The sequence below is a fragment of the Euprymna scolopes genome, chromosome 27, assembly GCF_053919585.1.
Source record: "Euprymna scolopes isolate OS-2025 chromosome 27, ASM5391958v1, whole genome shotgun sequence".
NCBI lineage: Eukaryota > Metazoa > Mollusca > Cephalopoda > Sepiida > Sepiolidae > Euprymna > Euprymna scolopes.
This window is the reverse complement of record NC_136508.1, coordinates 49,957,980-49,970,126: the sequence shown is the minus strand read 5'-3', so window position 1 is coordinate 49,970,126 and position 12,147 is coordinate 49,957,980. Positions and strand designations below refer to the sequence as shown.

The window sequence follows — 12,147 nt, the reverse complement described above, 5'->3', positions numbered from 1 at the left end:
AATGAAGTTGGTTGCTGCAATTTCATTGGCACCATTCAGCATTTTATGTAAACTAGCAAAATAAAAAAAAAAATCAACAATAGCGTGATCCTTATTCTGCATAAGTATTCTACTTTCTTATTTTCAAAAAAAAATAAAAATTTCTCAAAAGTTTATAAATATTTTATTTTTATTGCGATTTTTAGTTTCAATATTGTTTTTACGTCCCTTTACCAAATTTTCATCCACCCTTCTTACTGACCTTTGCACTTTCTTCTAATAATCCATCGATGTGTTAGAACATTTGTGTTGACCTTTTCCGTTGTTGCTGATGGCCCTCTCTTTCTCCGTCAGGCTGTGAAACTGTCCTGCACATGCCAAGCGAACGTTACTCCCCGCTGCGGCGTGCCAGCGATGTTCTAGTCAGTGTGAGCAAGCACCAACCACACCTAGAGAAATTGTACAACGCCGCCGTGAACCCAAGCACCTCCCCAACCCACACACACAACAGCCTGAAGCAACTGCAGCAGGAATGCCAAGATTTACAGGTAAAAAGAAAATTAACACATTCGACTATAATACCAATATTTACTACAAATATTACTACTACGAGTAATATACTTTCCAGTGACCATATTAACCTTTGACCTGGCACAATTAAACCCCATTTGTGTTAGAGGCTAGTGCTCTAACATTCAAAACCTTTATGTGCTTGACTAGAAATTTTCATGCTTTATATAATAACCCGTTCGTTTTTCATTTTGTTTTTCATTTTTCGTTTTGTTTTTGTTATTCATTTTTTTTGTTATTCATTTTTTTTGTTATTCATTTTTTTTGTTATTCATTTTTTTGTTATTCATTTTTTTGTTATTCATTTTTTTGTTTCTCATTTTTTTGTTTCTCATTTTTTTTTGTTTTTCATTTTTTTGTTTCTCATTTTTTTGTTTCTCATTTTTTTGTTTCTCATTTTTTTTGTTTCTCATTTTTTTTGTTTCTCATTTTTTTTGTTTCTCATTTTTTTTGTTTCTCATTTTTTTTGTTTCTCATTTTTTTGTTCTCATTTTTTTGTTTCTCATTTTTTTGTTTTTCATTTTTTTTTCTTATTACTTTTTTTTTCTCATTCATTTTTTTTCTCATTCATTTTTTTTTCTTATTCATTTTTTTTTCTTATTCATTTTTTTTTCTTATTCATTTTTTTTTCTTATTCATTTATTTTCTTATTCATTTTTTTTTTCTTATTCATTTTTTTTTCTTATTCATTTTTTTTTTCTTATTCATTTTTTGTTATTCATTTTTTGTTTCTCATTTTTTTTGTTTTTCATTTTTTTTTTCTTATTCATTTTTTTTTTCTTATTCATTTTTTGTTATTCATTTTTTGTTATTCATTTTTTGTTTCTCATTTTTTTTCTTATTCATTTTTTTTTTCTTATTCATTTTTTTTTCTTATTCATTTTTTGTTATTCATTTTTTTGTTATTCATTTTTTCTTATTCATTTTTTTTTCTTATTCATTTTTTGTTATTCATTTTTTGTTATTCATTTTTTTGTTATTCATTTTTTTTTTCTTATTCATTTTTTGTTATTCATTTTTTTGTTATTCATTTTTTGTTTCTCATTTTTTTTGTTTTTCATTTTTTTTTGTTTTTCATTTTTTTTTGTTTTTCATTTTTTTTGTTTTTCATTTTTTTTGTTTTTCATTTTTTTTGTTTTTCATTTTTTTTGTTTTTCATTTTTTTGTTTCTCATTTTTTTTGTTTCTCATTTTTTTTGTTTCTCATTTTTTTTGTTTCTCATTTTTTTTGTTTCTCATTTTTTTTGTTTCTCATTTTTTTTGTTTCTCATTTTTTTTGTTTCTCATTTTTTTTGTTTCTCATTTTTTTGTTTCTCATTTTTTTGTTTCTCATTTTTTTGTTTCTCATTTTTTTTGTTTCTCATTTTTTTGTTTCTCATTTTTTTGTTTTTCATTTTTTTTTCTTATTACTTTTTTTTCTCATTCATTTTTTTTTCTCATTCATTTTTTTTTCTCATTCATTTTTTTTTCTTATTCATTTTTTTTTCTTATTCATTTTTTTTTCTTATTCATTTTTTTTTCTTATTCATTTTTTTTTTCTTATTCATTTTTTTTTTCTTATTCATTTTTTTGTTATTCATTTTTTTGTTATTCATTTTTTTGTTTCTCATTTTTTTTGTTTTTCATTTTTTTTGTTTTTCATTTTTTTTTGTGATTCATTTTTTTTTTGATTCATTCTTTTTGTGATTCATTCTTTTTGTGATTCATTGTTTTTTGGTTGTTTTTTGTTTGTTTTTTTGTTTTTTGTTTGTTTATTTTTTGTTTGTTTTTTGTTTTTTGTTCATTTTTTGTTTTTTGTTCATTTTTTGTTTTTTGTTCATTTTTCGTTTTTTGTTCATTTTTTTTTTCTGTTTTTTCCCACCCCCGTTTTCTTTTTCTTTTTTTTTATCATGCAGATCATAATTAAATTTCTCTGAAACATAATTATCTGAAGTTGAAATTGATCTGTCATCAAGCTTGAGCTTTATATTGTAATCTATCTCTTGTAGTTACATTGCCTGGTGATCTTTTAAAGCAACACATTTCAGGTGAAAACATTATGTACTTAAAATGTCACGTCAAAATTAGTATGAATTCCAAAAATTATGAAAACCGATCCAGCAGAAAAATAATTACAAATAAAAATAGAATTTATCAAATTATTGAGGTTCATCGTATGTTCTAATGTGGAAGAGTTGTGTGACAAACAAGGGAGATGACCTTTGACTTAAATTTATTCAAGGGTCTGCCATTTTTAAACAGAACGTAATTATTTAGATTTTTCGAACTACTGTTCTCATCTTAAGTTTTATTTTCACAAAATTTCGGCCAATGCAATCTCAGATCTTCTTTAGGTGTGTCTTGTTGAACTCGGTAATCTGCAGGGAATTTTGAACGCAACGCTTCAAATTCACGGATATAGCAAGGACTTGTGGTGCAGTTGTTAGAGTAATTGGAAAAATGTAATTGTTAAGTGATATTCTCCTGATTGTTAAAGGTTCAATACTCGGTGTGGGCAACCGAAAAATACAATTGCGAATTACTTAAGACCTCTAATCAGAGTACTTATGCACTTATGTTACCATGCTGAAATAATATTATTTGGAAAGCCATACTTAACATGATGGATGGCAATCAGTTACTAAGTAGACCTAGTATAGAATTTAACACAATATATGAAGCATTAATTATAAATAATATATATATATATTTAGTAGTAATAATGATTAATAAATAGCGACATTTACAACTAGAAATAAAGAGGGTTAAAGCTCCCAAAATTCGTACGAGAATTGTCTGCAGTGGTTAAAGTAGTTGGAAAAATGATATTGGAGATCGTGTGGGGGGGGGGCGTCAATAACATTGGAGATCGCGTGGGGGGGACGTCAATAACATTGGAGATCACGGGGGGGGGGGGCGTCAATAACATTGGAGATCACGTGGGGGGGGGGGCGCGTCAATAACATTGGAGATCACGTGGGGGGGGGGCGCGTCAATAACATTGGAGATCGCGTGGGTGGGGGCGCGTCAATAACATTGGAGATCGCGTGGGTGGGGGCGCGTCAATAACATTGGAGATCGCGTGGGTGGGGGCGCGTCAATAACATTGGAGATCGCGTGGGTGGGGGCGCGTCAATAACATTGGAGATCGCGTGGGTGGGGGCGCGTCAATAACATTGGAGATCGCGTGGGTGGGAGCGCGTCAATAACATTGGAGATCGCGTGAGGGCGGGGTCGTCAATAACATTGGAGATCGCGTGAGGGCGGGGTCGTCAATAACATTGGAGATCGCATGAGGGGGGGGGTCGTCAATAACATTGGAGATCGCATGAGGGGGGGGGGTCGTCAATAACATTGGAGATCGCATGAGGGGGCATCATGGCCATAACAATGAGGAAATAAATGTTGTTACAAAGAAAAAGAAAGTAATAATTATTTCTTATTCTTGGTCTCCTTTGCGACTGAAATGCCAAGATTTGCAAGTAAAAAGAAAATTAACACATTCGACTATAATACCAATATTTACTACAACTATTACTACCACGAGTAACACACCAGTGGTAACTTATGCTTTCCGGTAACCATATTAACCTTTGACCTGGCACAATTAACTCCCGTTGTTGTTTCTTGGACAACGTTACAAGTTTACTAAGATTAAGTTTTACATACAACATCTGATATTTTCGAATGATCATCCATCAAAACGCTGGCCAGGTTTAACATTGCTAAAATTTGGTGATCTTTTGGGAACCAGTGTTTCAACGTGATAAGAGTGTATATTTTGATAATGCTTAATATAGAGGGTACTTGTTGAGATTCATACCAATGGCTGCCAATCTTGGCTTAATAATTTCTAGATGAGTTTTAAGTACAGTCGAAATGCAATACTCACAATGTAGCTTGATGATCGTCTCAGTGGTAAAAACAAAACAAGTTGAAAGTATAACTGAGCAGTGCTAGAGAAGGGAATTATGATGTCGGCTGTGGTGTAGGCCATCTTGGAGCATCTGCCAATTTTTGTTTGAGACCATTACATTTCATATTTGCAATGGATAATTTTCTTTTCTCTGCAATAGTTATTTTCAGTGCATCTGTAAATTGTTGGTCTTGGAAACCGATGCATTTCAGATGGAAGCATTATGTACTTACCTGTCATGTCAAAATTTGTATAAATTACAAAAATTAATTCACTAAACAATGTTCTGGATGTATTTCTTTTTTTTAACAACAAAAATAATCCACAATTTCGTTATGTTTAAAAATGACCGACCCTTAATTTAAGTCAAGGGAGATAAGTCAGTTTGTCATACTGACTTCATCCCACAACTCTGCCACATTAAAGCATGCGATAAAACTCAAATTCTTTTTTGACTTGTAACTATTTTTTTTACTGGGTCATATTTCATTTTTTTTTTTTTTTTTTTTTTTTTTTTTAATTTTTACTAATTTTGCTATGATACGTCAGTATGTAATGTTTTCACCTGAAATGCGTTGGTTTAAAAAAACATTCTACATGAATAGCTATTTTTCTAGTAAACATTGGAGATTGCGTGAGGGGGCGTCAATAACATTGGAGACCGTGTAAAAACAAAACAAGTTGAAAGTATAACTGAGCAGTGCTCCAGATGTGCGTATGATTCTGTTGTGGCTAAGGGCATTATGGTAGGACTGTGTAGCAGCATATTACTGCTTACATAAAAACAAATAAAAAGCATTTGTTGCGGAAGTCTTACATGGGAAGGGGGATAGATTGAAGCTCAGTCAAACATCTACCATAAAAGTAACGCAAGAGCAGAGAGAGACTCGCAATGTCTCTTCTGTCAGAAAGAGTAAGTGAAAGAAAATAGATTTTGTCATCTTATTCTATTAGAATTTAAGGAGTATACATGAATATGTGATTAACTTTTGTTTTATTTTTATTTTCAATAAAAAACTGATTACAATTGTCTTTGCAGAATTTAAGGAGTATACATGGATATGTAATCAGTCTTTCTGTTTTTTCTGTTTTTTTTCTTTTTTCAATAAATTGATGACAATTGTCTTTGCAGAAACAAGTGAGCTGTCGAGAGCCAGTGGATCGTCAGGTAGAATTGTTACAACAGCAACATACCTTTCACCTTTTGCAGCAACAGCAGTCATTACAGGTAAGAGTAGTAAAGGTGCAACAGGTGTTAAGGATCGTGCAACAGGTGTTAAGGATCGTGCAGAGTATTTTATAGATCGCATTACGTCATATCGATAAATCATAAACATTAAATTGTGACCTTTGGTATGTGTGTGTATATATATATATATATATATATATTAGAGACAGTGTGTGTGTGTGTGTATATATATATATATATATATATATATATATATATATTAGAGACAATGTGTGGAAGAAGAGAGGCATTACACTCGTACCCAAACTAAAAGTATACCGAGCAGTCGTCCTGACAACCCTATTCTACGGCTGTTAAACTTGGACGCCATATAAAAGTCATGAAAAACAGCTGAATGGCTTCCACCTTAGATGCCTCCGTAATCTTCTCAACATCCGCTGGCAAGACAGAATTCCTGACACAGAAGTCTTGAAGCACGCAGGGCTCCATACCATCACCACCATAATCCGCAAAACCCAGCTCCGGTGGGTAGGCCATGTCTATCGCATGCCTGACGGCCGAATCCCCAAACAACTCTTCAATGGGGAACTCAGCCAGGGAAAGCGGACTGCAGGAGGCCAAAAGAAACGATATAAAGACTGCCTGAGAACCTCCCTCAAAGACTTTGACATCAACCCCCAGTCTTGGGAGAGTCGCGCTGCGGAACGTTCTGCCTGGCGTTGCGCCATCAGCCTGGGAGCCGACAGGGTAGAGGATCAACGCATGACCCACGACCAGCAGAAGCGCATGAGGAAGGAGAGAGCTGCCGGTTCACAGCCTGCCGATACTGCCTTCACGTGTCCAGAGTGTGGAAGAATCTGCCGAGCACGGATTGGCCTCATCAGCCATCTCAGGACCCACCGACCCCGACGCTGAACTGATTGATACCTTGGTCATCGTCGACTTCGACAGAAGAGCAAGAGAAAGAGAAGAGTATATATATATATATATTGTATTAACAAAAACCAAGACTTCAAAAAAAAGAATTGATAGCAACAAAAAGTGTATTTCATTGTTAGTTACAATTGTTTCAAGACTAATTGGACAAATTCAAACATTATGGCATTTGAAAATTTTCACATAAACAGCCTTTCTTTTCAAATGCCATAATGTTTGAATTTGTCCAATTAATCTTGAAACAATTGTAACTAACAATGAAATACACTGCTTATTACTGTGATTTTGGGGCGATTATTAAGGGTCCAAATGCCTAACTAAACTATTTTTTATTCTAACTCAACAGACTTGACATTGCTTCTTTTTTTTTTTTTTTCAAAGTAAATAAACGTTTTAAAATAAGTTAAATCACACGCATAAAAATATGTATGTAGAAGAGTAACTTATCTTGCTTTTAGTAACATTTATTTGTTGCATATTTATTTGTTCACACACCTCAATTTTGTTTTGTTGACTATTATGAAAAAAAAATTTTTAAATGTCTAATCCTTCTTTATTAAAAGCGTGTATTATTGAGAAAGAAATATTTTCCAGCTAATAAAAAAATTAAAAAAACATTTTTTAAGTAATTACTAAAAGTTGTATTCATGCTGATTATTGAACTTTTCAGGTTTTAAATGGTGGCCATATAAACAATATTATCTCTTTTTTACTTATCCTAGAGTGGCCTCCAGGTTTTGATAAGTGTTAATGAATGCCAGTTAAACAGTGAGACAACATCATGATGATCAGTAATGGTGGAACTTAGGTATGGTTTGATTATATAAGAGAATGGCTCAAGTAGAACTTGTTTACATTAGACTTGAATATGACCATGTTATGGTTAACCAGGAAGCAACCCCACGGTATTGTGTTCCAAAATCAGACAGTTCTAGAAAAGAAATTCAACTCATATTGTTACAATATTTTTCCTCTAATGGGGTATGATTCCGCACAGTCGGGAGATTCTATTTATAAACGATGCTGCTAGGAATTGATGAATCGAATTAATTCACGTTCTGCTACCAACCAATCAGAAACCAGAATTGCTCCATAAATATTAAACCTTTCTGTAGCAATTTTGCATATGTTTTTTTTTTTTCCGTCTCAACACGGTAAGAATCTTTTGCTCTGTGGAACTGTCTACTGCAAACCAGTCACTTCTCAGGACTTGTGTAGAATAACGAACCATCGGAAACTGTTCTGTCTACTGCAAACCAGTCACCTCTCAGGACTTGTGTGTAAAAACGAACCATCGGAAACTGTTCTGTCTACTGCAAACCAGTTCTGAAACTAAACATGGCTTACACTTCTAGACACGGAATTTTTTTTTAGTTTTAGAGAATGAGGGAAACTGTTAACAGTTGTAGGTAGACAAACATTTGTTGCGAAAGTCTTACAGGGGGGGGGGGTAGATTGAAGCTCAGTCAAACCTCTACCATAAAAGTAAAGAAAATAGGGAGGTGAAAAGGTCCTCAATCGCTATTTCAACGACAGTTTTGTGCCCTGTCAAGGTAGGAAAATTTTTTTTTTTTTCTTATTACATTTTCACTCCAAACAAGGCACAGTGACATTTTGATGTAGGGGGCTACTGCCGATGCCGCCGTTCAGTCTCGAAAGACAAAGGATACCCCCTGTAGGGTCAGCTTAATTAAAAAGTTTGGCCCATGTCCAAGTAACCTATATCCAAAATTTCAAGTATTTAGACCCCAAATTGTCAGAGGAGTTTAGTAGAGTTTTCAAAGGTCAAATCGTTGAACTTTGAGCTCTTGACAGCCAAATTTCTGGCTGGAAGCTGCTTAAAAGATTTTTCCGAATCTCAATACCCCTTATGTCAAATCTCGAGTCTGTAGACTGAAAATTGACAGAGTTATTTATTAGGGAAATGTACACACACCAAGACATTTTCACTTTTATAGATATACTAGCATTTCAGCTTGGTGTTCCCCGGGTGTTTGGAGGTGTATGTTGAGCAAAAAAAAAAAAAAAGCGGTCAATTTTTTTAAACTTTGACCCCTATTATGATCCCTTAACATTTATTGTTTTGGGCTCAAATCAAGTTATTAAGTTAGATCCATGTCCAAGGAACCTATATCTAAAATTTCAAGTGTTTCTGACCCCTTAACAGCCAAATTTCTGGCCGAAAACTGATCACATAGATTTTCCCAAATCTCAGTATCCTGTATATCAAATTTCGAGTCTGTAGACTTAAAATTGACAGAGTTTAGGGAAATGTACACACACAGACAGACACACAGATACACAGACACGTTCACTTTTATAGATATATAGATAGATATATAATGAGCACCGTTCCCTGAGTAAAGCCTCTTATTTTTTCTGAACTCAAAAGGCTGAAAAGCTATGAAGACCTTTTGTGATCCAGAATTTATTTTTCTACATAGTCATCACCATTCTAAACCCACTTTTGCCAGGAATTCAATGATGCATTTCTGCTTCTAATGCAAGTCCATGACGGGTTGCTTTCTTAGTCTTACACTGTCAATATCTGCAACAGAGAGATGAAACTTTCAGGTCATGAATGCAAAAGTTCAGCCATCATGATAATGCAATTTGCAATTCCTTCTGATCCATTCGGGCGGAATAAAATAAACAAACAACATTACTTTTATAACGTCTCTCAAAGATATACCCAAACTCGTCTCATGCTGGATGGGTGAGGATGAATTTTGAGGAGCCACGGCTTAGTACAGCTTGTAGAGCTAAAGTCAAGATAGGAGAAAGAAAGGGTTGATTTAAGTTATCGCACAACAATGTGTGAGTGTATCAAATCTTGCAACTCCTACATTTTTTTTTTTTTTTTCTATAAGAAAGAAATATTTTCATTTTTATAGAAGTCGCTCCAGACAAGGCATGAAACTACTTGATGTGAGGAACTAAAAAGAACAAGATGCTTAAGTTGCATAGGAGCAAAAAGAAAGTGCAAGGGAGAATCATTTCAAAACTTGGTAGACTTTCAAGGAATGGTGTTAAAGTCAGAGACAAAATAATCAAACCTGAAGCCGAAACGGTCCTGGATATGACCTTAAACTATATCCAGTGGTGAGGCCCCAGCTTGCGGGGCTTTGGGGAGTGTGGAGCCACCCTTTAATTACCATTGCTCCCAGGTCCACTCTGACCCGGAGTGGTAGTACCTGTTAGGGTCCCAACTATGGGTTAAATAGAAACTGATTTGAAAACAAATATATTCTATTAAAAAATTTTTTTTCAAAATCTTTGGATTCAGCATTAAATAACCCGAAAAGGGTTGATATGCCGTAAAACAACCAACCAACCCAACCCAACCCAACTGAAGCCGAAACAAGTGCTTTAATGGAATGTGCTCTGATAAACTCGTAGCATTTGTACCTTCTCGATATACGTACTTCTGACAAGCATCAAAATCCCACCCCTTCACTATTTATGTCTCTAGATGCCAGAAAGCTTTCTACTTTAATAGTTTCTTCTCTCAGACTGCTATTTAACTTTAAAATTCACTCCCTGTTTCCTCCTTCAGACACACATCTATGATAAGTCTCACATCGTCAATATCTGCAACAGAGAGATGAATCTTTCAGGTCATGAATGCATAAGTTCAGTCATCCTAACAATGCAATTTTTAATCCCCTTTGATCCATTCAGGCAAAATAAAATAAATAGGAAGCATTACTTTTGGAATGTCCCTCATACTGGACTAACCTGAAGAAGTTTAAATGTAATGTTAACGGATATCTCGCTGCTCAACTCCCCACAGTCCTCTGTTAGGCATGATCACAAATAGTAGCCAAATATGTTCTAAGTGATAATATGCCTTAGAGTAAGATTAGAATAAAATATATATAACTTTTTAACAATACAAAACTTGCAAAATAATACACAGAAAAAACTTAGGGGCTCTTTTCGCCAACAAACTCATCAGGAGTTAATCGTTGGTTTAACATGGAAATGCAAAAAACAAATTAAATTATCAATACTCGGAAATACTCGGGGATGTACAAGAAAAAAATGAATGAGAATCCGTGTAAATTAAGATAAATATGCAATAAAATGTATGTACAAATAAGATGGAGGGAGTACGGGAACAATTAAAATATGTCTCCATGAGGATATATTTTAATCGTTCCCATTTTTTTTTTTTTTTTTTTTTTTTTTTTTTACAAAGGCATCACCACATTATCAAGGCCCAGAGGCCACTCAAGGATAAGGGTTAAAGAGTGTACAGTAGAAATTGGTCAATATAGTAATCATTAGTAATGAAAATTTGGTAAATTTAATAACTTATATGGAACGGCTCATCAAGAACTTATTTACTTTAGACTTGAACACAACCATATTGTAGTCAGCCGGAAAGCAGGAAAACGGAAGACAATTCCACAGGCGTGCAGTTCTAAGAAAGAAGCTTTGTTCATGGAATCTACGTTTAGGTTTAGGCACAGATAAAGAGTGGGGGAAATTATTGATAGTGTTTACAGCTAGACGAGTGTTTCTTGTGAAAGTTTGGCGAGGGGGGACCATAGATTGAAGCTCAGTTGAACACTTTCCATGAAAATAACGATACATCAGAGACAAACTCGCAACATCTCTTCTGTGAGATAGAGGTTGCAAGGAGGAGAAAAGGACATCTCCTACGAGGCTACGAAATCTATTTTGAACTCTATCAAGGCAGGACAAGTCCTTTCTAGCAGCTCCTGCCCAGATGTGGCAACAGTATTCCATCCTTGGACGTACCTGGCTCTTATATAGGTAGAGAATAGCATCAGCAGTGAGATATCTACTGGATCGATAGAAAGATCCCACCATTTTTCCAGCGGCCTTGGCAACAGATTTGATATACGTGTTCCATTTAAGATCAGGAGTAATGGTCAAGCCCAGAAGCTTGTCAAAACTTGAGGCCTCCTGAAGACGAGAGCCATTCATTTCAATTGATGACAAATGTGGATTAGAATGTTGATGATGTAAAGAGAGAAGCTTGGTTTTAGATGCATTAAAAGTAACCAGCCACTCCTTTCCCCATTGTACTACGTGCTCAAGATCAGAGGAGAGAGAATTGGAGAGAACTTGGTCGTTTACTGTCTTAGATGTGGTACCATAAATGGTAGTGTCATCAGCATAAATGTCTACAAATGATGTAAGGATATGATTTGGAAGATCATTAATGTAGATCAGGAAAAGAGTTGGGCCCAGGATGGATCCCTGAGGGACACCGGCATTAATACTGTGAGCTTCTGATTTTTGCCCCTCAACTACTACTCTTATGAACCTATCAGAAAGAAATGATTTAATAATTGAGAAGACTTTTCCAGCTATACCATAGCTAGCGATCTTATGAAGTAAACCTTTATGCCATACCCTATCAAAGGCTTTAGATATGTCAAGAGCAATTGCCCTAGAAAGATTGCCACCGTCGAGAGATTTGCTAATCCTATGCGATATAACTGTAAGGACATCTGCTGTAGATCTAGCAGAACGGAAACCATATTGAGTGTCACTAAGAAGGTTATTTTTGTTGAGATGGTTGATTACTTCTGTATTTAACACAG

The 12,147-nt window shown here is 34.4% G+C and overlaps 1 protein-coding gene across 4 annotated transcripts in view; it reads left to right on the top strand.

Annotated features, from left to right (window-relative positions):
- LOC145248848 (serine/threonine-protein kinase SIK3-like) overlaps positions 1-12,147 on the top strand; it is a 373,744-nt gene that overhangs the window by 355,001 nt on the left and 6,596 nt on the right. For all 4 annotated transcript variants that reach the window (XM_080110571.1, XM_080110569.1, XM_080110570.1 and 1 more), the window contains 2 exons: positions 334-527; positions 5,576-5,671. In XM_080110571.1, coding sequence (XP_079966697.1) covers positions 334-527; positions 5,576-5,671 — 290 coding nt within the window. The remainder of the gene's footprint in view (positions 1-333; positions 528-5,575; positions 5,672-12,147) is intronic.